The sequence below is a fragment of the Balearica regulorum genome, chromosome 3, assembly GCF_011004875.1.
Source record: "Balearica regulorum gibbericeps isolate bBalReg1 chromosome 3, bBalReg1.pri, whole genome shotgun sequence".
NCBI classification, from domain to species: Eukaryota; Metazoa; Chordata; class Aves; order Gruiformes; family Gruidae; genus Balearica; species Balearica regulorum.
The window spans coordinates 84,243,860-84,270,172 of record NC_046186.1 but is presented as its reverse complement, the minus strand read 5'-3'; the positions used below and the strand labels follow the sequence as shown (position 1 = coordinate 84,270,172).

The window sequence follows — 26,313 nt, the reverse complement described above, 5'->3', positions numbered from 1 at the left end:
GAAATCTTTTTCAAAACTACCAGTCCCATCCATAACAGAGATTATTATACAAAAATCGCAAATACAAAGGTGGTCTGACTTTTTTAACTGGGCTGGATTATTGACTTGAGAACCACAAATAATTGTTCATTTATTCTTTCGTGACATTTCTGATGAAAAAGTTTCCAGTGGGTAGAAAAATAATTTTGATTTTTAGTAATCTTTTGTTTCCTCCCTAAAAGGTACCCTAACTACAAAAGTTATTTTGGTTGGCTCATTATTTTCTGCTTCTTCTGTAATAATACTTTATCTGAAAAATTCAGTTATGACACAGCATTAATGACACCATTAATTATGCACCATTGTTCCAAAGTAATTCTCATTATACATGAGAGGCAAAGTGGCAGCCACTTTCCTAAGATGGCACTCCAGTCGATATGTTTCAACTTAATAATATAATCTATTGCTATTCTGATTGGAAAAGTCCTTTGCAATGTAAAACTCTATTCTTTTCCAACTACCAAGGCACTATGCCTCAAAACTTCAAAGACCTTGAATGATACATACAGCTGACTTGCTAAAATGTCTCTCGTCTGCTAAGGAGCTTTAAAAAACTTGCTTATATCTTCATAGTGGCAAGAATTGCCAATCCAATGAGCCTAACCCAGTTTCCAGCCAGTTCTACAGTTCATCACTGCTCAAAAACATCTCAAAATCAAAGGAAAAAATTCTTCTTCAACAAGGTGAAACAAGAGTAGAAACTTTTTTCAAATACTTTAGGACTGCCCATGTGTAGGACTACCCATTCCAAATGATATCTGGGAATCTTTTCACAAAAGATATCAGTTTAACAAAAGTTAAATTATGTGAAAAAGATTAAGAAAAAGAGAATAAGCTTTCTTTCTTATTATTCTGATTTTGCTGAACTAACCCAGTTTGAAAAGAGAATAAGATGTTTGCAGAATCAACAGTGAATATAAGTACTTTAGATACTCAGTTCAGCTTCCTTTAACACTAGAATAGGCATAGAAAAATTACTATTAACAAATAGATCCCAGCAGGGCCAATAACATTTTAAAGATGAATACCCGATCAAACACACCATATGCAAGCTAGGAATATGATTCTGCAAGTCTTGGAATAGTCAGTCTAAATGTAAGTAAATAAAACATCACTATAGAAAAATATATGGGTTTAAGGTGTATGGCAAAAAAGCAGACTTAAAAAATCTTCTTCACTTCTAAAGTATTTTAAAACTTCTAAACTAAAGATCCATATTAAAAATCTATTTAAAAAAAATAAAAGAAAAAAATGAAAGACTCCTGTGAATTAAATCTCTTAGGCTGCTCTTACACTATCAAACAGGAATTACAAATGCAGGTGACTGTTTGTCAGACTTCATTTTTTGTACCTTTTAAACTTTAAATAAATTCTTTATAGTTACTATGAAAAAAAAACCAAACCCAAAAATAATTCCCAGTCTTAAACATAAATAATTATTCTATCTGCATTACTTTGTACAAAATGATTTTTTCAATATGCAATGTCAACTTAAAACATATTCTGATATAGGGTACTGTTTCTGTATATTCCAAGTGTCAACTAAAACATTTGATTCACTTTGCTGTTGTTGAAAACAAATTCACTGGAATTGTAAACAATGTTCTAGTATTTAAAAGCGAACAAACAAACCAAAAAAACTCCACAACCAAACAATAAAAGGAGAATACCTGACCACAGATGCAGACCATCAAAGCCATAGGAATACAAGTCATCACCAACACCATTTCCTCCCCATTCTGCTCCTCCCCCTGGATACGGTGAGTAGCCCTCTGTTGAAGCCCAGCCCACTCGTAGATGAGTAGATTCTGCAGTCACAAAGGGCTCTAGATGGTCCACCATAAGTTCATAGTACCATTTTCTGTATTGGGCAGAGCCTTCACTAATCCCCAAGAAGATGTTGGGTCGCATGCTTAAACAGAAAGAGTAAAAGTAGTTATTAAAAACTTATCTCAAAGAACATGATGAACCACTGCAGACTTTTCAATAAACGTAACTTTCATGCTTGTTTTGTGTAATTAGAACAATAAAAGTAATTTTATTGATTTGTTTATAGTAGTGAAAAATGTCCTATACACTTAAAGTAAAAAAGTGTTTTTTTCAGTAACTGAAACAGTATCTTCACTCAGATACTGATAATAATATTGAATGTGTTTGAACATTTAATAGATGTTAAATCTTATAAACAAAAACAACAGCTATTCACCAGTTACCAATAGAAAGATAGTAAGTACACTCTGCAGGTTTAATTTTACATAGCAAATTGCATTCTATAACATTGATTATCCATTCAAGAGAATAACATTTGCGAAGATACAAATGTAAAGTGTCAATCTATTTCAAAATTCTCCTGTACCTCTTCCTTATTCCAAGTTTTGTATAACTCAGTAATTTGCAGTGGTTGTACCAATCCTTACTATCAATTTGATGTTCCTACTGCTGGTGATTTTAAAGTACTTCACAAGCATACTTGAAAAGGCAAAACTATTACTGGCTTATTCAATATCTACTTAAATAGCAATATGTGGGATAATACATTTAAAGGTCACAAGGGGGAAAAAAGGAAAGAAAATTATGCTTTTCTAATCTGACTTTTGGGTAATACTGAATCTAGAATCTCATGCCCCCCCAAAAAAAAATCTGTCTCCAGACAATCATTACTATCTCAGCTTTCTATTAAGAAAGCCATCCGATCTTGAATTAAAGCTGTAGAATACAGAAGTATCCAAAATCAATGCTAGGTATGTTTCCTCAGTGGTTGGTTACCTGTATTGCAAGAAATCTTTCAGACTTCTAGACTGAATGTATCTGGGTTTCACATCCCTCCACTGGATTGGGTTACAACTTCTATAAATATTTTCTTTCTACAGAGAAGCTGCCTGACCAGAACAAATGTAGCTCCAAGGCAGCCCCAGCACACAGTATGCCTTATGGTGTATGGAATGCAGGCAGAGGAAGAATGGTTGTTAAATACAAGTCAATGTAAAAACAGACTTTACTGATCTGACTGCTTATAAAATAACTTGGTTTATTACATAAGACTAACACATTTTCCTTCTAGAAGTATATGGGGTGTCTTTTGCCAAAAGTTTAAGTATAGATACTCCTCACTTTGTTACAAAGTCAAACATTTAATCTCCTTTAAAATATAAACAAGACCTGTTTGACAAAGCTATCTTCCAGAAAAATCAAATCATTTGTAAGTTATTGGTCAGATCACCAATTGAATATTTTCTGCTTGAACACAGTATCAGCATTATTCTACCTTTGTCCAGACTCCACAATTTAGTCAATCTGATCACCCAACTTACTCTTTAATTGAGGTTTGTGAACAGAATTTGCCCGTCCCCTGGAAAAGTATGTTAACCAGCAATACCTTAGAAAGTTCCTTTGACAATTATTTTTGGTGCGAGGTATGCAAGTCTCATTCTACCACTAAATGTTTTCAATGTTTCATTGGTCTTTCTGACTTTTGAAAAAAATAAATCTTTTTTTCCTCATAACTGCAAGAATATGAATATTCTCATTCACAACATTCTAATGCAGACCAAAAATATGTATTAACTACACTTCCTTTTCCTACAGCCGTATTTGGGAAAGACAGCTCTACCTTCACCATATGAGATAGAAAGTGAGCTCAGAAGCTCAATCAGTACCCATGCATGTAAAATTTCTTCTCATGCATTTGTAACAGAAGTTTTCATTAGTGATTTTAGCTTATCATTTGTCAAATTTATTGCTGACATGCAGTATTCCCATTACACCATCTTTCCACGTGTTGTTGTGTTGGATGTGTTGAAGGAAGTCAAGTCACACATGGTTATGAAAAATATGAGCGAATGTATCAGCTCTAAAATTCTCAAGTTCATTTCACCTTTAGACTTGAACTTACTTTTACTTGAAAAGGCCTCCTTATAATATACAGTTGTGGAATTTTTATGTTTTTCAGCATCTAGTAAATCCTATGAACTCCTAGTTCAAAAAAAAAGTACTATTTCTATGTTTCAACTTTCATTCTCACTTAATGCTTGAGACTTTTTAAAATAGACTTAAGTTTGAGACGGAGGAAGATCCCACAAATCTCCACTTAAAGCCAGATTCTCCCACCTCAGCATAAATTTAAACTCTGGATAAACATTTACTTTGTAAACAGTACTTTGGTAGTTTAAGATGTTACTAGCTTCTTCTTGTCATTAATGTCCGCTGGAAGGTAGCTTCTACAACTCTGCCAGTGGAAGGAAGGCTGAGGGCACTCTCAGACTGGCTGACAATACTTTGAAAGCACGGCTAGATCTAGGCAGGAATCTTTAGAAGAGACTGTGCAGTTTCACAGACTTAAAGCAGTTTAGAGCAGCTTTAGCTTGAGGGAGATTTCTCTGACCCATTTTTTGATTCTAATCAATATTGCAAAGAGTATTTAAAATCCTAGTAAGAATAAAATCTTTCAACAGAAGTTGTGGAAGTAAAACAATTTTTCTGTAATGACTATTTCTTTTAACCACAAGTTTTATTCCACTTTATTCATAGCTATAGATTTTTTCTTTTTCTTTTTACCTGCTCACATGGTTGACAAGGCGCGTCTGTAAGAGCAGATCTCTTCCTGGCAGGAGATTATCACAGATTAGATGTTGATTAGACCGCACAGCTACTCCATGACAAACACAGAGAGAACACAAAACATCCAAAACCTGAAAAAAAACAGATTCTTTTCATCTTAACTATTTTTTTCATGCTAAAGAGTTCATAATTACTGTGAGTTACTTCAGGCAATATAATGCTATATACCTTGTTACTGGAAGACATGTAAGGGTATGTAATTCATTCAACATAGTGGTTTTATTTTACAATTCTGAAATTCTCCGAACAATATTAAGAGATAGTCTTCCTGCTTCCATTGAGATTTAGTGTGTATCAATGTTTTCATCAAAAAGAAGATAATGCCACCCTTTGCTTCTTCAAACTGCTCATATGGTTTTTAGGCAAAGTTTCATTCCTAATTACGAATACAGTATTAAAGTATTTGAAATCAAACTTCTACACAGAACAACATGCTTGCTTTACTCACAAATGTTCACCTAAATATACTTGTCTCTTCTTTGCCTACCTTATGGTTTCTTCCATGTTTGTCCAAAAGACAGATGATTGACTTAATATGTCCTTCCTTAATAATGTTCAGAGCTTCTGGGCTCTCCACCAACACACAGTGTAAAACCTCTAGAATTCCTGGGGGGGAAAAATAAAAATTATTTATTCAAAGTACATATAAAATCATAACTGCCCATAACACTTCCTAATATATAGCTCAGCAACATGGAATAGTTTCAAAAATCATTGTATGTGATAAACAAAACCAAAATAGGATTTATATTGTACTTCTAGATTTCCCAAAATAAGTGAATGTAGTAAAAATCAGAAAGGATAGGAAAAAAACCTGTAAATTAATTTGAAATTTTAATAATAAATGTGATGATCAACATTCACAAATTCAAATAAACTGAGTAAAATATTGGTTTTCAGTGGCTCCAAAAAGTGAAAACTTCACAGTACTACATACATATTATACACATAAAATATTGTCTCCATATTTACAGTTTTGTCTCTTCCCTTAGAAAATCATATGAACCACTAATGGAATCATATACCTCTGAATCAGAGAGCAGAGGTGAATTCCAAGGCTACTGGCCCACTGTGTATAATTTTCTTTCTGTATATAATAGCTGTACTGGGAGCCACCGTGATGTTCTTAAAAGACCAAACAAATAGAAACCAGCATGAAACTAAGATGCGCATGGAAGTAAGAACCACTAAATCTCCAGTGGCCGTTCAATTACATGCAATTCCAATCGCAATAAAGCAGCAGTCATTGCCATCACGAATCATTAGCCTTAAAATGGTTCCCTGCAATGGGGCAATAAAACAGGCTCCCATGTGTACTGGATCGAGTCACCACTTGCTTTGGGATCTTTCACATTTGGCAAAGACAAATATTATGCATGTGGTGCGGCATTATCAGTTGCTACAGTTGTGGCCACAATGAGAAAAGCCAGAGCACTGAGGGAAATCTGAGAAGCTGACTTAAACCTAGAGATATGCAATTCCTATTTGAGTTGTACGTCTCTCATCATTCTGTCTTCATCCCTGCATTCCAGCAATGGCCCCAAACACTCAGCTTAACCCTTGCAAAGCAAGATCCATAGCACGAGTCTTCTGCTCTTTGCTACGTGCTCTTTTACTGAAAGAAAATTAACGCTATAAACTCCCCTCGATGTGGGGGAAAAAAAAAATCAGACAAAAACGCTGTCTCGGTAAAACTCTGGTCTGCCTTTGATCCTAGTGAGGAAGAGATCATCAGCCTCTATAGCTGAGTAAGACTGGGGTCAGCTAAGGAAAAAACGGTGCAAACTGCTACTAACTGAACACAGCTTTTCAGTCTCAGTGCCAAGACAGCGCGATGACACCAAAATATTGGATTTGAAACGGTCTTTATCCTGATCAGCTGCCTCTCTCTCACCTTAACATTCCAGATTGGACCTAAAGCTTACAAAGGGGAGCAAGTGCTTTTCTGTTTGATTTCCACTGATTTTGAATAAACTACTGAAAAAAATGTGTATCATAAATAAATGACAGTTAATATTTAAGAATTTAAAGACCATGGGTCATCCATATAACTGTCCTCAGTACACATCTGAAGTTTTCTGAATTTTTAAATAATAAAACCAAGTTTTTCAATTTTGTAAACAAAAACAATTAGAAATGCAAATGTAAGGAAAAAGAATATATATTTTGATTGCTCGAGGGATTTTTTACACACACATACTTTTTTTTTTTTTTTTTTTTTAAATAATTCCTGAATAACAATCAAATATAATCTGGAACATTATAACTAACTGATCATACAGCCTCTTACAAACCAAAAATCAAAAGTTAATGGAGCAAGCATTTTAGAGACAACCAAGCAAAAACTAAAAGAAAAGCTGAAAAACAGAAACTCTTAACAGAATTTAAAGTAATGGGTATAAAAAAATTGTTGGAACCAATATATCTGTTTCTGCTAAGTATGAAATGCATACTTATGCAGTGAATAATGAAATGCAATGAAGTAATAACTATGAAACAATCACAGACTGGTATTAAACCATTATTTATGGGGAATATAAATGACCAGGAGTTCCAAGTCTTGTCTTTTATCGGATCAGCAGAAAATCCCATCTGGAGAATTTCCCAAGTATCTTATTGAGGAAAGGAATATTAAACACCATGAACGACTTATTATAGAAATAACGTATCTATGCAGAGATGTGCATTTGTAAACTTAGAGCATGTTCCATTGTTATGCACCAGCAAAGACTAAAATACCTTTCATACATGAATTTATCTTTTTTTATTGTTAATTTCAGACCAACTTGTATTACTCTTATTTGCATTTGGATCAAGGTACAAGTCTATTAAAAATAAAAACACCAACACAACCAAAGAAACTGTAGACGTCCTCATAAAGAAAAACCAACAAAAGAATGTTCTTATAAAGGACAGAAATTGAGCTGTGCAGACTTCTTTCAGGGAGATCAAAGGATATGAAGAATGTTATGAATATTATGTCAACAAAGATTTTTAAATTTTTTTCTTTAAACTCAGATTTTTTGATTCCTATCCTTGTTAAGACCAGGTTACTCTGCCAGAAGAGACAATGGTTACTTTTAAATTACTTGCTATTGGAAAGGTAGTTTTATGTTTCAGAATTAAAATAAGGATTGGAATTTCCAGTGACTTCAGTCATGGCTGCAGTCATCTGACTTCAGATGTCTCATTTTAATCTCAGACAGCCTACAGGACCATCACCTTTTATCCTGATGCTATTTAATGTTTTTATCCAGGGATCTGGAGGAAGGTATGCTTTCATCACTAATAAAGAGTACAGATTACTCAAGGACTGAAATGTAGTAAAGGTGGAAGGCACTTGATTTATCTGGTAAACAGGTTTCAAATAAAGTGTGTGTTTTAATATGTTTGAGGATGGAGTCATACAAATGAAAACAGAAAATGCAGGTGACCTTGTACAGATATTGTAGACAATCTTCCTATTCTGTGCAGTGGCTCCAAAAAAAGTCACAACCACAATATAATGAGCTAGACATGAACGCCCAAACTGATTCTGTAGCCTGAAGGTATAAGCAGAAAGTCTCAACTACAAATAAGAGAACATATTAAACCTGGATTTGGCAGTGGTATGATCTAGACTGCAATAAATGCACACTTCCAATATTGACAGTAACAACATTGATAAAAAGGTTAAAAACCTAGAAGTCATGAGAGCAAGATAAAGGAGTAGATGCCCTGCAGCAACACAGCAGGAGCACAATCCACCCAGCCTGCCAACTAGACAGGCAGGGGTCACTTGAAGTATAGGATATATGAATCATATATGAAATTTATGAAGTATATGATAAAAGTATCTAGGGAGGTAAGAAAAGTGTTACAAAAAGATCCCTGATCTAGAGGGGTAATCTGTAACAAGATCAACAACTTTATTGTGTGCCACAGTGATCTGGTAATGCAGGGAAATCACTACATTCAAAACTTGGTACTTTAAAGTTTAACACCTCTCATTGTAGCACTGAAACACACTTTTAACAATGCAAACAGTAATCCAATATGAAATGATACCACACAATGTGTGGTAACCATAACCTTGGAATTTTCAGATTTGTGTCATAATCTTAATTTTGTCTTAAAATTCAGGGTTCATTTTCTAGTCTTAACGTTCTGTTTTCAATAATAGAAGTAAAAATACTTTGAAGATGTAAATATCCAATAATAAATGAATGTTATCAATTCAACCCAGCTGCCAAAGCAACTTCTTCAATTACTGCAGCACCTGAATGCTAATTATCAAACACATTTTCTTCTAAGGGAAATTCCTTCTATTTCAGAAAAAAATCTCATATGAAGGCACAATGTCTGCTCGGACTGATCCACTTTTAGATTGTCTACATTAAAGACAAGTGGACCCATTCTAATTTCATTGGGGTTGCTCAAGGCAGTAAAGCAACTAACTTGCTCTATCCTATTTTTTTATTACCTATGTTTTAATGCCTTTAAAATTTTAGGAGGACTAGTTAATCCCATCTGCAATATATTTCAGAGCAAAAAACTCATCTAATCTTAATTTATGCATTGAAGAGACATCTGAAGCATTTGTATTGCATTATTCACTCAGCTCCTGTGGTATCTCACTTCTAACATGGTCTACTCTTTATACTACATCTATACTTGAACAAATCTTCCTTTTCTTTTTTGCTTCAGCGAAGATCAGGAACTGAACCAATTTCTAATCTGATTTGTACAATCAACTCACAATTGCTGTTTATATATTTAATGCATTTATTCTGTTTGCATAACCTTTTTAGTTTGAGGATAAGAAAAAAGCAAAAATAGGAATTTTATTAATAATAGTTTATAGCATCAAATCTTTATCACAACACATTCAAGGCAACGCCTACGGGAGATTTAGCTAACAGCTTCAATGTTGAAGGTGAACTTAATTTTGGTGTGATTGACAGAGCGTGGTGTTTCTTCCTCACAAACACTCTACCTTAGAAAATGAATTAATTATTTTAGGTGAATATATACAGACAGGTATTCTTATTTAAAACTTGTAATATAATCTAGTATTTCTCCCTATTGTAGATCTACCACTGTAGATTAAAACAGTGAATATCCTCACCTCATTCAAGCCATATAAAGCTTAAAATCTGGCAAGCAAGCATACCACATAAAATCACAAAAACACATTTACATACTAAAAGCTAAACCTACTGTGCCTCTCAAGATAACTAAAGCACAGCATAATTAGCATCTCATATAACTGACTCCCTCAAAAACTGAAAAAGTCTTAATTATACAATCAATTTTGGAGGCAATATGGAAGTTATGTTACCAGAACATATGGTGAAGGAGTTCAAGTGGCCTGGTTCCTAGAAGAAAACTCAGGACAAACAACCACTGCAAATACTAGTACCTTCAGAATTTTTGCAGCATGTCATGAGGTTCATTATGCAGTACAACTACAACATCAGATTACTTTGCAGTCTACAGAATTCATCTCATACCTTGCTATAATATCATAAACATTTAGGTTTTGATTTTCAAGCCTTATTTTTACTTTGAGATTAATTTCTAAAATTACATACGGAACAGAAACCATGTAATACAGCATTTTCAGAGCTGTTGTAACAAATTTCATATTGAATCTCCAAAAGCTGAGTGCAAAGTTTTCAATTATTTTTGAAAATCCTAGCCCTGAGAGTTTTAGATGTAAAGTCAGGTCTTTTAGGAAATAATATAACCTTGAGTAACTGGGGAAATACATCGAACTTAAGAAGCTTTCAGTCAAATCCCCTGCAACTGCATAATCATGAGAACATTCTCCTTAGACAAGTGCCCTCACACCAAAGGTGGACTGTAGTGGAGGAAAGATCTAGCCTGCGATTTTGCCAATTTTTAAATGCTTGTTTCAGTTTAAATTCTCTGTTACTCCAATGTTCATGAAAGCAAAAAGATCATGGCATCTGCAGAGCAGGTTTCCCTAACAATAATGTAAACCAACATGAATGTTCGGTTATGACATCTATTTGGTTAGGATCTCTACAGCTAATATACTAGCTACGGTGACAGGATGATCAGCAAACCTCTAACTAGACACCAGTGCACCACCCTAAAGCCATAGTTCTGCAGCAAAAACATGAAACAAAATGCTGCAAAAATACTTCTATGAAACATTGCTGGCTTAGAGGGGCTTACATGGGCAAATGCCTCAAAGTCTCTATACCAGCCTCCACCCCAAGAGAAGAATAACTGACTTCTAACCTCTGCTTGCTCCAAGAGTTGACAAAGGAAAAAACTTCCAAGAGGAGAAGCATCAATGTATAACTGCTCTGTGCAACTGCAGTTACCCACTGCAGATCTTGCCAATAAGGCCATGGCAGTTCACCCTGGGCTCCAAGAGGGCGAAAACTCCTACCGCTGACATTTGACAATATTTTGTATTAACAGTAATGACAAAGCAAAGCACACATGAACTACAGGGAGATGAAAAAACAGGCAATAAAATTTTAAAACACAGAAATCACTCCACATTAAATACTGTTCAAATCTGTTGCTCTTCCTGCAGTGGATTCAAAATACCTTCTGTGTGCTATTAATAGTTAGCTCTTGAAATCTAAATTGATACCTACACTCACTATGAAAAGATAAACATGAACTAGAAACAGAAGATCAAATAATATCAGACAAGGGATATCAATTACAGTAGCTAGAACCAGGCAATAAAAGAGACAGGTTAAGAGAAGTCTCTATCTAACATTACAGTAAAAACCGTTATTACATTTAATATAAGAGCTTCTATTAAATTTGTTGGACTACAATTCTGAGCATCACAAATATTTATACCGCAATGTTTTTAAAGTCAAATTACAATGAAAAATATAAATTAGAAATCCATTAACATTAGCATGCATTTAATAAAATGAAACAAACTATTGTAATTGAGATTGTCTCTGGTAGCACAAGCATTACGAAACTGTGGTTAGCTTCTCTGTTGCTTACTATTCTTCTCCCCGCTGGACTACTTTTTACTCATTATTGACTTATAACATAGAATTTTTTCAACTTCTGTACTAGAACATATATTCCAAATACATTTCCTATGAACATTTAGTGGTTTCTCCTAGTATTGCAACTTAAGATTTGTATAATGACAAAAAAAATATGCTTCTAGATTATATTAATGACCTATATAAAACAGTTGAAATATCTCAAACCAAAACTGGTTTTATTACATTATTATTCCATATGTTAACATTACTGAGCATTACATGTACAACTTCTCCAATTTGTATTACTTATATTTCTCTATTTCTCTCTTCACTTCTAGTTACAGAGAGAAAGCAACTTAATACAACTGAAACTGGAGAACAACTGTTTCACCAAATGGTTTGTTTGCCTGAATTAAAAGATTACATTACAACCAACTGGTCAAGAAAAAGGAAAGACTGCCAGAACTTAAGGCAGAACTACAACCAAAATCAAAATTCAAAAATGTTACAAATATAAAACTCACTTTATTAATATAATTTACTTTCTCATAGGAAGAACTTCATGATAATAAAACTGAACAAGTATATAGCCAATTTTAAAGAAGATAAAATTGGTCAAATAATGAAGTTAAAATGTGGAAAACCATACCAGAGGAGGCTTCCAATCTTTCTAATCTGCTGATCAACCAATCAAGAGATCCAGAAAATTGAGCACAGTTTTTACGATTCCCTCGAATCAGAGCCGCTATTGGAAAAAGAGAGAGGAAAAAAATTTTAAAAAGAAATTACAATTATTAGTCCATTTAAACTAAAATAATCCCTGTCTTATCCTTCTAGGAAGGATCCAGTAAGATACATCCTTAATCTTTAATTATTGATGTTCTTGATTTAAATTGAAATAATGTGAGTGATGGTTAGATTAAAGCATAAAAATTACTCTTGGTATCAAATTGGCCTTTAAGATATTTAAATTATTTTGGTTTTATAATCATCTCAATAATCCCTGCAAAATGCTCTACATGAAGTAGCCAGTATCGACACCACAGCAGTCAGCTCCTACTGTAGAAATAAAATTTCTGTAAAATAGTATTCTTGTAATGACAGGAAATATTGGAAGAGCAGAATGTGAAGCCAACAACATAGGCAATGAACGCAAATTATTTTGCACAGATACCATACCTTTGTTGAAGAATAATAGCAACTAAAAGAAGATAAATGTCAGGAACTGTTTGTCATACTGACAGGGCTGTAGGGAGGAAGTAACTGGTTTGAAAGTGTTTGAGCCTCATGCTTCAAGCTGAAGATTGCAGCAGACGGAATGCATGCACTGACTCGGTGGGTATAACTGACTAGAAATCTCTCAGAACACTGTGGGCACCCACAAGCCTGCCCTGTCCTGGAATACATGTGTTTGCATGGACGTGCATACACATGAGCTCTCAGAGAAGCATCTGTTCTACTCAAAAAAAAAAAAAAAAAAAAAAAAAAAGTGAGGTACTAACATTTCAGTTTGGTGTGTAGAACAGTGCAGACCGCTTTTCCTAAGATTGTTTTCCAATTCTGCCAATAAATTATTTTAACCTGAAAATTCTATAGCTATTTTCAGCAGCAGAGACCATTGCTCCTGCTAAGAGGCAATAACCTCTTAAAATATACGTTCTATTGCTGTAGAAATTCACTACATTATATTGCAAGTGTGGTTTTATACTGTTTCATTTATAAAAGGTTAAACTTACAAACTTATGACATCAACATGATATGAAACTATATCTCCAAAGGTGAAAAGCAAACTTAGATTTAGTTGCAAACAAGTCACTGCACTGACAGTTGTGTATCACGAGGAAAGTGACCACAATCCAATTGCTTCATAGCCAAAAAAATCCCACCACCAAACAAACAAAACTCAACCCCTAACAAGCAAAACAAACAAAAAAAGCCACCTTTCTCTTGCTGTATTATACGATAAAAAAATTCTATACACTGAAATCTTACATAGTTAATTAATCATTACTATAGTTATTTGAAAATACTTGGGAATCCTAAGAGGAGGAGCATCTTGTTAAACGACACAGGTTAGAACTAAGGAACACTTATTTCTGTTAAGTGACTTTTTTTATTGATTATATGCAAGCCACATAATCTCACTGTGCTTCAGGTACAAATATAAAATGAAGGCAGTAATACTTCATTGCTTAACACGACATCAATAAATTTAACTTCGTTAACAGTAATAAGACACAGATGGTTTCATAAATGCAGCTCAGCAGAAGTTTGTGAAAGGCTAATATTCAGCAGTTAAAGCTGTGCATTAAATGAGGCACACAGCCACTTAACACTGAAAACAAAAAATAATGTCCAACAGTTGCTTCTTTTCTTGCCCACTACTCTGAACAAGACTAGCATCCAGTTTTAAAGAAATAAAAACAAAACCAGGATGTAGTCAGTCAGACATTAAAGTCACATCATTACATATTACATTCCAGCCACCCCAGCCAATAAGTCAGCCTCATCAGGGGCACAACTGAAATGCCTCTGCGCGAATGCACGGAGCATGGGGAATAAACAAGAGGAGCTGGAGACATGTGGGTGCCTGCAAGGCTATGACATTATTGGCATTACAGAGACGTGGTGGGACAGCTCCTGTGACTGGAGTGTTGGGATGGAAGCGTACAGGCTCTTTAGGAAGGACAGGCAGGGCAGGTGAGGAGGGGGCATCGCCCTCTATGTCAATGACCAGCTGGAGTGCATGGAAGCTCCACCTGGGGATGGGTGAGGAGCCCACCGAGAGCCTATGGGTCAGGATTAAAGGGAGGGCTGGGGCAGGGGACATCATAGTGGGGGTCTGCTACAGGCCACCTGACCGGGGGGGTCGGAGCAGATGAAGTCCCTATAGGCAGATAGGAGCAGCCTCACGCTCACAAGCCCTGGTCCTTATGGGGAACTTCAGCCACCCTAACATCTGCTGGAGGGACAACACAGCTGAGCATAAGCAATCCAGGAAGTTCCTGGAATGTGTCGATGACAACTTTCTCCTCCAAGTGACAGAGGAGCCCACGAGGAGAGGTGCCTTGCTGGACCTTATTCTCATCAACAAGGAGGTCCTAGTGGGGATGTCAAGCTCAAGGGCAGCCTTGGCTGCAGTGACCATGAAATGGTGCAGTTCGGGATCCTCAGGGCAGCAAGGAGGGCATGCAGCAAGCTCACTACCCTGGACTTCAGCAGAGCAGACTTTGGCCTCTTCAGGGATCTGCCTGGTAGAATACCATGGGACAAAGCCCTGGCAGGAAGAGGGCCCAAGCAAGCTGTTTAGTGTTCAAGGATCACCTCCTCCAAGCTCAGGAGTGATGCATCCCAACAAAGAGGAAGTCAAGCAAAAACACCAAGAGGCTCCCGTGGATGAACAAGGAGCTCCTGGGCAAAGTCAAACAAAAAAAGGTAGCCTACAGAGGGTGGAAGCAAGGGCAGGTAGCCTGGGAGGAATACAGAGAAACTGTCCAAGCAGCCAGGGAGCAGGTTAGGAAAGCCAAAGCCCTGATAGAAATTAGTCTGGCCAGGGATGTCAAGGACAACAAGAAAAGCTTCTATAGATATGTTAGTGAGAAAAGGAGGACAAGGGAAAATGTGGCTCCCCTCCGCAATGAAATGGGTGACCTGGTTACCCAGGATATGGAGAAGGCTGAGGTACTCAATGACTTATTTGCCTCAGTCTTCAGTGGCAAATCCTTGATCCACACTGCCCAGGTCACAGAAGACAGGGACTGGGAGAATGCAGAACCGCCCACTGTAGGAGAAGATCAGGTTCGAGAATATCTAAGGAACCTGAAGGTGCACAAGACCATGGGACCTGATGAGTTGCATCCACGGGTCTTGAGGGAACTGGCAGATGAAGTGGCCATCATATTTGAGAAGTCCTGGCAATCCAGCGAAGTTCCCACTGACTGGAAAAGGGAAAACATAACCCCCATTTTTAAAAGGGGAAAAAAGGAAGACCCAGGGAAATCTACAGGCCAGTCAGTCTCACCTCTGTGCCTGGCAAGATTATGGAGCAGACCCTCCTGGAGACTATGCTCAGGCACATGGAAAATAAGGAGGTAATTGGTGACAGCCAACACAGCTTCGCTAAGGGCAAATTGTGCCTGACAAACTTGATGACCTTTTATGATGGGGTTACAGCATTGGTGGGTAAGGGAAGGGCAACTGATGTCATCTACCTGGACTTGTGCAAGGCATTTGACACTGTCCCGCATGACATCCTTGTCTCTAAATTGGAGAGACATGGATTTGATGGATGGACCACTCGGTGGGTAAGGAATTGGCTGGATGGTCACACTCAAAGAATTGTGGTCTACAGCTCAATGTCCAAGTGGAGAACAGTGACAAATGGTGTTCCTCAGGGGTCGGTACTGGGACCGGCATGTTTAATGTCTTTGTCAGTGACATGGACAATGGGATCAAGTGCACCCTCAGCAAATTTGCTAACAACACCAAGCTGAGTGGTGCCATTGACATGCTAGAGGGAAGGGATGCCATCCAGAGGGACCCTGATAGGCTGGAGAGGTGGGCCCATGTGAACCGCATGAAGTTCAACAAGGCGAAGTGCAACGTCCTGCACGTCGGTCAGCGCAATCCCAAGCATGACTATAGGCTGGGTGAGGAATGGATTGAAAGCAGCCCTGAGGAGAAGGACTTGGGGGTGTTGATTGATGAGAAGCTCAACATGAGCCGGCAGTGTGCGCTTGCAGCCCAGAAAGCCAACCGTGTCCTGGGCTGCATCTAAAGAAGTGTGACCAGTAGGTCGAGGGAGGTGATCCTGCCCCTCTACTCCACTCTTGTGAGACCCCACCTGGAGTACTGTGTCCAGCTCTGGGGGCCCCAGTACAGGAGAGACATGGAGCTGTTGGAGTGAGTCCAGAGGAGGGCCACGAAGCTGATCTGAGGGCTGGAGCACCTCTCCTACGAGGACAGGCTGAGAGAGTTGGGGTTGTTCAGCCTGGAGAAAAGGTGGCTCCGGGGAGATCTAATTGCGGCCTTCCAGTACCTGAAGGGGCCTACAGGAAAGCTCGAGAGGAACTGTTTGCAAGGGCATGGAGTGACAGGACAAGGGGTAATGGCTTTAAGCTGAAGGAGGGTAGATTTAAATTAGATATTCGGAAGAAATTCTTCCCTGTGAGGGTGGTGAGGTACTGGAACAGGTTGCCCAGAGAGGTTGTGGCTGCCCCCTCCCTGGCAGTGTTCAAGACCAGGTTGGATGGGGCTTTGGGCAACGTGGTCTAGTGGAGGGTGTCCTTGCCCATGGCAGGGGAGTTGGAACTCAATGATCTTTAAGATCCCTTCCAACTCAAACCATTCTATGATATACTCCTGCGTACTCTTTGGTGATACAGAATGATCAAATACAAGTTCAGACTCATTGTATGTATTTGTAATAGAGTAAGGACAGATGCCTTAGTAGACATAAGGCAAACATTTTAAATTGAAAGAGGGTAGATTTAGAATTAATATAAGGAAGGAATTTTTTATGACAAGGGTGGTTGGACTAGATGATCTTTAAAGGTTCCTTGTGACCTCAACCATTCTTTGATGCTACGATTTTTATAAGCGATAGTATCCAGTCTCAATTCAAAGTCTGTAAATGCCTCCATTCTTGTCACAGTGAAATATATCACAATGTCAGTGATGTGACAAAAGCCATGAAGTCTGGCATCACAGTTTGCACATAAATAAAAGTAGACTCAAAAAACTAAGTACTGTTTGCTGAAGCAAGACTGAGCAAGCAACATCCATTTGTCATCCATGCAATTACTGTACAGGTCCAGAATTATTCAAAACAGAGCAACGTACAAATTCATTATAGCCAGATCAAAGCCAGGCTTCTTAAGCATCAGCTGCCAGAACATAATGCAGCTAGGAAAGAAACATAAGGGGACAGGAGGGGCATGGAGACTGGGAAGTCAACAAAAGCTTGTGCGTTCTTCTCACTACAAGTCCATGGAAACAACGCTTGGTACAGGACAAGTAGACTCATTGAGAAGGAATTTTCTGGCCTTGTCAAGCACAAATTTCAGACTTAAGAGAAATGATTCAGCAATCAAGCCACTACTTACTCCAGGCTGATCTGTGCTTAATGTAACAAGAGACAAAACAAACTAAACTGTCACAAAAACTTCAACCCTCCCTTACATCTACGAATAACCCAGCCACAGACTTTTATACTCCATCATCTACACTAAAAGGTCGTCAGTTTATTTCATCAAGACATTAACTCTCTGGACCCAGTCTAGATACGTTTAAAAGTTCATAATTTCTGCAATAATTTCTTTAATTTACTCTTAATAAATCAAATAACTACCATTAGTATACATGAAATAATCACCTTTTTTTTAAAAAAAAAAAAAGGAAAAATCTAAAGCTGATTCACTTTACTTAGTGGGCACATATCAACTGAAAGATAAAGATGTAAAATTTTTACTAATGTTCCTTCTAGATGATCTTTTTATCTCAGGGTCAGACAAGCAGACATCCCCCAAAATCACATTACACAATGTCACATTTTCAAGCATTCATACAGGCATTCAGTAAAGAGAGAAGCAGAGGGAGTAAAAACTTAACAGTAGTACTGCTGTGATAGAAGCTCACACTAAGATTTAGTGTCATTTTCACTGCGAAAGCTTAGTTTAGTTTCATGCATCTTTTCCAAATTTTAACTGTTAAAGACAAAACTTGCTACCCTTTCTGCCTGCCAATGGTTGAGCTACCTTGAAAAAATTCAGACTAAACAATCTGGTTGCTTGCAAGCATGAAGATAGCCATGGGGTTGTTTTGTTATGTTGAAGTATAGTAAAAACAGCAAGAAATATTTTCTTCATTTTCTACAGAAGCCCATAGAGTTCTTAAAGAAGACATTGGCAAAGATAAGCGAAGAATGGAGCTGTAACATGCAAACAAACATGAGAAAGGCCTATATCAATTTGAAAAACATAGTACATGAGAAAAAAAGAGTGAAAGGATCTGGACACTCCACTCAAGAACCTACAATATAATTCATGTTGTCAAGTCGTAAAATTTCTCAATCATCAAATAACATAAATCAATGGGCAAAAACTCCCATCTACCTCTGAAAGAGTTCTTCATATAGAATTACAATACAAAGGACAACAGTGTATCATCGTCACAAATTACTCTTAGCTGAAATCAGTCTGATGTCTGACTGATCTAAGTTTCAGTCTTGTTTTTGACCTACATGCTGACTCACTCGCTCGTCACTGTGCTGCAAGTTACAGAACTGGAGAGAGGTGAATAGAGGGTGTGTTTAGCTTACAACTACAAAACCCATCAAAATCAAAACCAAAAACTTTTAAATTACCTTATAGTGTTCATAAAATCTACCAATCTAATGTTAGGAAATGCCACTTGCGGTCACTCTTGCAACCTGTGCGTTTGCATCATGCTACAATCTTCAACCACATAGAGGTGGTAGATCTCAGCAACTCCTCAACCAGAATCACAGCCACAGGAACCACCTTTTACCCTAACAGCTTGTGGTTAGGTGACAGCAGCCGCTGTTCAGCTAGCTCTTTCTTTGCTCTGAGAGATCAGGGGAGAGGGCTTCTGGTTGTCTTAATGATGTTTACTGTGTCATCTTCTATTTCCTGTGACAGAAAAGGTAGTGGGCCAGACAGAAGCACCCCGTTGGTTTTATCAAAGGCTGTGCACCATATGCTGGATATCCTTTTTTTCCCCCCAAGATCATTTTCTTCTTCAGTAGCACATGATGATGAACGTACTCTGACTATGAAAAAGCTTTGTAACAGTACTATATGCGGAACTCCAGCCGCAGTTGCCTCACTTTGCTGTTGCATAGTAAAGACAATTCATGTGAAGTGAAGCATGCCATTAAAATTTCATTTTCTGTGCCTTTGGAACTGGAGGAATGCAAGCTTTCACACATGAAATACTGCTAAATATTCCGGAAAAAAAGGTCAGATCCCACAGCTCTTAATTTGGGAACTAGCATTGGTAGAGTCTTTTTATCTAAATTTCTCTCTGTATCTGTTCCTCCAAGTGAACGGGAGATAATACCTTCTGTTTGCCTTATTACAGAAGTTTCCAACAGAACACTTATTAGTAGTTCTAATTATTCAGATTACTAATCATAAATGGCACAAAAGAACTGCAAGATAATAGCTTTGTTTTCCAAACATGAATTAAAAGGCTCACAATAAATAAGGTTCAGTGCCACACACTGAGTAGCAAAGAAAGACAAAACTATTTGAAGTACCAACAACGAATGACCACTAAAGAAGGAATGGGTCCTATAGAAAAACTAGTATGTGATCATGTTTCACAATGCACGCCCACAAAAGAGCCAATTAAAACTATACACACTACATACATCTTGGCACTTCCTAACCGCTTGACTCACTTTATTTTACAAACTCAATATTCAGTTGTGGCGTTTTGAATGGAATTGACGTATAACATACCATTGCTTGTATACCTTTTCAATACCAGATTTTTCAGGAGTGAGATTTAGTATGAATGATACATAAAATGCTTTATGTCTTTCTGGAAAGTAAAATAATAATCCTGCAGGAGGACTTCGTCTAAACTCAAGCTTTTGCAAAAACACATGCAAGTTTAAAGGCAAGCAGGTGTGGTGCTACTGAAAGAAAGCAGCATAGGCACACGTGCGCAGCCTGCACAAAGAACTGCTTAATGACAGGGACACAGGACTGTCCTCAGTCACTTAAGGTGAATGTTAACGTTATTATTTAGGCTTACTTATGGCACTGAGAAAACCTGATGACAGAGGTGCGAGGAACTGACAAAATGGTCTCCTAGACAGTAAAGTTTCCTTTTGTAGGCAATTAACAACTCAGCAGGAGTGAATATGCAGGCAGCTATAGTAGTGTATCAATAACCCTATATAATGAGTCATAGTAAACATAAATAACATATGCAATTCAAACTGATGAGCAACAATTCAGGTGATTAAAGGCTACACCTAAATAGAAGTTTGACCAGGATACCACTAACACGTAGATACCTACAGAAGGTATTATGAGGTTTTCAGTGACTGCAGGTGGACAAGACCTTCAGGATATACTGTATCCAAAGAGTGTACCTTTCCATGGCACGCTGTATCCTAGTATAATGCTGGGGTCACTGGTCATTACAGACTAATAAGAGGGGTCTTGGTTATAGAAGCTTGAGGTTTATGCTACATTCTGCAGCCAGATGCGCGAAAAACCATAGACTTCTACAAAACTGACCATCATGTCATGGATCCTTAACACAGGAATGACATATTCACATATATTTTGTTTACAGATTTTTGGGCAGTATACAAGATACATCAGCAATACGATGATTTGAAAAAGCAATCAATCATTTAATTGAAGTCAGAAACATTATTTATCATAATAAATATTATTAGAAAAATCACATTATTTGAGTGTTTTCAGTGTATTTTATTCTTAAGGACATGAAAGGACCTGGAAATGCAGAAATCTTGCTTAATTTGTATCCTAAATTTCTACACAGAGGAAACTCTTCTATACTAAAACAGGTACATGTTTCCTTTCATCTGAGTATTATTTTGGGCTAAAACAATCCAAATAACCCATAACATGTCTTACCTAATAATTCATACAAAGAATTCAGAATAGATTTCCATGCCTCTCCAGCTTCCTTCCCAGCTACGTCTGCAAAATGAGCTGCACTGCTGTATACATTCAAGCGATCAATACATTCAAGAACAAGGTTGATCATACCCTAAAAATGGAAAGGCTCAGATTGTCAGAGAAAAAAAAAAGTATTGTTTAGGTGCAAACACATAAGATTTTCAGAAATTTAAGAAACCAAAACATGAAAGGCAGGATATGCAATGCACAAGAATATATACATGGAAGTCAGACAAGCGGAGTCAAACAGGCCATCCGTATCGAAAAGTTTTCTTTGACTTTGATAATAAAAATTTACCACTTAAGATGGTCAAAATAATACAAAAAATAAATCGTATTCCAGACATAATTTTAGGCAAGTTTCTATTCTGGAAGGCATTTAGGCCTCTGACTAAGTATAGGCAACTATCACTACCAGAGAAATAACAGGCAATATTAAACAAAATATTTAAAGCATGCTTATTAAAAAAAATCCTTCTGCATCAAGCGATTAAACTGTAACAGAAGAAACTAATTCACAGGTAAGGAGTAAATTATGGTTAGAATTCAGGGCACAAGGTCATATTAATATCTGGGTTTTTTTTAAAAAAGGAAGTGAGGCCTTAAATGTATTTCTTTAAATATACAGGAAAATCAACAGTTCTAAAGAGATTATAAACATAACAAATAGTGTTACTCTTACAGGACAAAAAAAAGTCACTGCAAACATACTCCAGATTAGACATCAACGCTACAGACACTGCAAAAGAATGCTTGCAAACAACACGGTGGAAAATTAGGAGCAAAACTGAGAGAAGTACCTCTTCCTGGAAGAGGTTCTGGCGATTCTTCAGTGCTCGGAGCCTGTTTTGTTTGTCTTCATGCTCCAAATGTTCATCAGGGGGGTGAAAGTAGCCAATCAAGTCCTGAAGGCTCAGGCTGACTGACTCGATAGGCAAATCGACAGTGGAAGACTTCACTTTCTTGCTGAGAGCATCAAGGCCCCTACAAGAAGATGCAAAGTTCCCTGAGTATTGGAAATTAATTTATTTTATCATTTAAACCTTTTATTGCTTTAAAAGCAAAGTTTGTTTAGATGCCAAAGCTGAATTCATTTTCTGACAGCTACATAACTTCTCAAAAATTATTTATGTCAGCGCCATTCTCCACTTAATGATCCATCCCTCCCTTCGTAAACATAAACTGGAAGTATCAAAAATGTTGTTTCTCTTTATTTTTTTTGAAATCCAGAAAACACATTTTTAATATTCTACCTACCCATTTAGCAGTATCAGAGGCAGACTAAACATGAAGAGAAGTTACTGTAAACCCGTTCAAAGCATCATGAGGCTGGAATGGACAGAAGTCAAAGAAGTGCCGAAGAGGGCCCAGCGAGTCCATACAGGCTCTCGAGCATATTTCTAACCTGTTCTTAAGCCATCTTCAGTGCTGGAAGATGCAGGTCTTCCACACACTGTCCCGGCACTTCATTAGCCTTTCTGTTTCCCTGATACACAATTCAAGCTCAGCCTTTCTGTAGTCTGTGAGCATCGTCTCCTAGAAGCGAAGGGCAGACTGTTCTCATCTGTGTTGCACCTGCCCCTTGCTTACCTGAATCCCCAACAAACCCCATAATCCAGCACCTCAGCGCTGTGCTTTCCAGACCCCTGATATACCTTCCTCTTCCATTTAAACCTATCTTTCTTGAAATGCAGCTGTTGCAGCGAAGACCTCACCAGCACCATGCAGCACAGTGGAAGGTGACGGCTTTCCTTGCACCTCCCTGGCTCCCTCCGGAAGGCGGTGGTGGGCAGGGCTGCGAACACAGGGTTCTGAAGGCCTGCAAACATTAGTGCCCATCCTCAGGGACGAGGGAAAGATCTGGAGGATCTTGAAACTCTGCAGGACCCAGCCAGGGCCCCGAAGTGCTGGGAGGGGAGCAGCCCGGAAGGGAAAGGCCCACCCAGTTTTGCATGCACTGTGGGAGAGTGGGAGGAGGGGGCTTATTTGACCCTCATTATTTCTCTTTTGACTCAAAGAGAATATTTTTTGAGAATTTTTTTGACTTGTTTTTGAGAATACTTTTTTCTCAATTCTGCCATTGTAAAAAGGGGGGTTTTGCTACCATATTTTTGAGTAAAACCCAGCTAATGTAGCAAAGAGGTCCTTTTTGTTTTCACTGGAGCTCTACTTGTGCTGATCTAAAGGCCATCGAGCTGCAGCTGGTGGAGGAGCCCACCATGTCCCCACAGACACCCTCCCAGCCCCATGCTCATCTCCCTCTTTCCTTTCACTACAGGCACCAAAGGTCCCCGGCAATCTGAGCCACAACCGGCCTCGCCAATCCTCTCTCCCAAGCTGCACAGTGCCCTGCTCACTCCCAAGATTCCTCTCCAGGCCACGAAATGGGGTTTCTGCTCCATGCTGTGCTTTTTGCTGGATTAAGACAACACTGATAAGTATTTGTTTTTTAACTGGCATGTCACTCTGTACTTTCATCTCAAATGGTGAGCTAGGACTGGAAAAATTATAAAGTTAGGAAACATTATGAATTCAGTAGGAATGTTTGCTGCTGAATAACAATCTCTTAGAATAAATAACACAATGGTTCCAAAAGATAACTAAAAAAGTTGTCTTTAAAACTTACTTTTTACTGTGACCATGTGTTCTGAGGTGCAATTTTTCTACTGACTTCATGGAAAGAACTGGGACACATACAAGAATAATTTTGATCCTCTCCAATTCAGCTTTTTCTACTTGGAGTAACATCATGCCAAAACTAAATTGTTAAACACTACCTTGGACTCCCTGTGCACTCTGCAAAAATTTCCACTGTAATTTAGCAGTACCTTGATTTGTGAAACCTTATCATTAAATTGCCTTTCTCTGTCTTTATCTTTTATGGCATTCTTGGAATCACAGAATGGTTTGGGTTGGAAGGGACCTTAAAGATCATCTAGTTCCAACCACCCTGCTGTGGGCAGGGACACCCTCCATTAGACCAAGTTGCCCAAAGCCCCATCCAACCTGGCCTTGAACACTGCCAGGGAGGGGGCAGACACAGCTGCTCTGGGCAACCTGGTCCAGTGCCTCACCACCCTCACAGGGAAGAAGTTCTTCCTAATATCTAATCTAAATCTACCCTCCTTCAGCTTAAAGCCATTACCCCTTGTCCTGTCACTCCATGCCCTTGTAAACAGTTTCTCTCCAGCTTTCCTGTAGGCCCCTTCAGGTACTGGAAGGCTGCTAGAAGGTCTCCCCGGAGCCTTCTCTTCTCCAGGCTGAACAGCCCCAACTCTCTCATCCTGTCTTCATAGGAGAGGTGCTCCAGCCCTTCAATCATCTTTCTGGCCCTCCTCTGGACTCGCTCCAACAGCTTCATGTCCTTCTTATGTTGGACACAGTACCCCAGGTGGAGTCTCACAAGAGTGGAGCAGAGGGGCAGAATCCCCTCCCTCGACCTGCTGGTCACACCTCTTTTGATGCAGCCCAGGATACAGTTGGCTTTTTGGACTGCAAGCGCACATTGCTCGCTCATGTTGAGCTTCTTGTGCACCAACACCCCCAAGTCTTTCTCCTCAGGGCTGCTCTCAATGCATTCTCCGCCCAGCCTGTATCTGTGCTTAGGGTTGCTCTGACCCATGTGCAGGACCTTGCACTTGGCCTTGCTGAACTTCATGAGATTTGCACAGGCCCATCTCTCAAGCCTGTTAAGGTCCCTCTTAAAAGCTTCTAAGAAAATGTATTATTTACAAAGTGACCTAGGGCTTGCATTTGTTTTGTATTTTAAATGTCATACAGTATGCAATTCTCCTGACTGGCGTATTTCTCTGCCTTTATTTAAGTATCTAGGTAAAGGTTTTTCAACAAATTGACATCTCTATGTCTTTGGCTGTGCACTGATTTAGGACACGGTTGCTTCAGGTCACCATGTCCCATGTTGTCTTCTCTTGTGACAAATGAGTTCCTATTAAATTCTTATCATTCCATATAGTCTTATTGCATATCTTCCTTTTTCTAATGCCAGCTACACTGACGAGAGCGGCCTTTCATCAATTACTGAAGTCACAAACATTTGAGAATTAGCCTTTTATCAGTGTTATTTAGAAGGACATTTGGAGTAGGAAGATAAATGCCAGTTGCATAAATCTGCCAGTAATTTTAAATGGCTAAATACTATTAAAAAACATTTTATATGTTGCAAAATATTAAAGAAAGAAGAAGCATTAAAAGGGAAAAAATAAGGAAAGTGTAAGGGAAGGACAGAAAGAAGGTGTAATTTCACACTTTTAAGAAAAAAAATTTTCTTGAGACTATGAACTTCTCCAGTATATTTGCATCTTGTACAACTTTGTAGTTACACAGTTATCTCCTTTTTCCAGGTTTTTCAAGGAAAAGCAGTTTTAAAAGCCATATTTAGAAAAGAAAGAGCTAAATGATGTACCACATGACTGACTTACAGCAAATTTTGGCAAGGAAAAAGTTTCTCTTTTATAGTTGGTTTGCATTTTCAGTATGTTTATGCATTCAAATCAAGGTTGAACAACAAAGTAATATTAGAAGATAGAGGAAAGAAACTGACCGATACCTCTCAAGGTACATCTCTGCTGATAACACACAAAGAATTGGCATAAAGTCTGGTTTGAAAAGTATTAATCTGGTTTTTTTTCTGAGGGCTAAATTGTTCACTGTTGTGTTAATGGCCACTTTGAATAAAATAGAACAGGAAAAAAAAGGGATTTGTCATTTCAAAAGCACACCTTATAAATCTATTGAAAAGGAAGACTGTACTACGGATGACACGTGCTGTACGGGACTCTTCATTCTGAGATCTGGACAATGTTAAACCATCATCCATGTGACCTTCATGGTGCATTATTGCCTGCAATACAAAAATAAAAAGCAGTCACTGCAAAATGAAACATTATTCACATATAAGAAGTTTGAAAATTCACATAGTAAGGCAGGCTAGGAAATGCTGAAGTCACATAAAAAAAAAAAAAAAGAATTTAATTAAA

The 26,313-nt window shown here is 37.9% G+C and overlaps 1 protein-coding gene across 7 annotated transcripts in view; it reads right to left on the bottom strand.

The window, feature by feature from the left end:
• The window catches only part of RYR2 (ryanodine receptor 2), a 429,918-nt gene that overhangs the window by 194,830 nt on the left and 208,775 nt on the right, over nt 1-26,313 (bottom strand). For all 7 annotated transcript variants that reach the window (XM_075748765.1, XM_075748768.1, XM_075748767.1 and 4 more), the window contains 7 exons: nt 26,056-26,177; nt 22,117-22,300; nt 21,272-21,407; nt 12,283-12,378; nt 5,144-5,262; nt 4,594-4,727; nt 1,710-1,951 (listed from right to left, as the gene is read on the bottom strand). In XM_075748765.1, the coding sequence (XP_075604880.1) occupies nt 1,710-1,951; nt 4,594-4,727; nt 5,144-5,262; nt 12,283-12,378; nt 21,272-21,407; nt 22,117-22,300; nt 26,056-26,177 (1,033 nt within the window). The remainder of the gene's footprint in view (nt 1-1,709; nt 1,952-4,593; nt 4,728-5,143; nt 5,263-12,282; nt 12,379-21,271; nt 21,408-22,116; nt 22,301-26,055; nt 26,178-26,313) is intronic.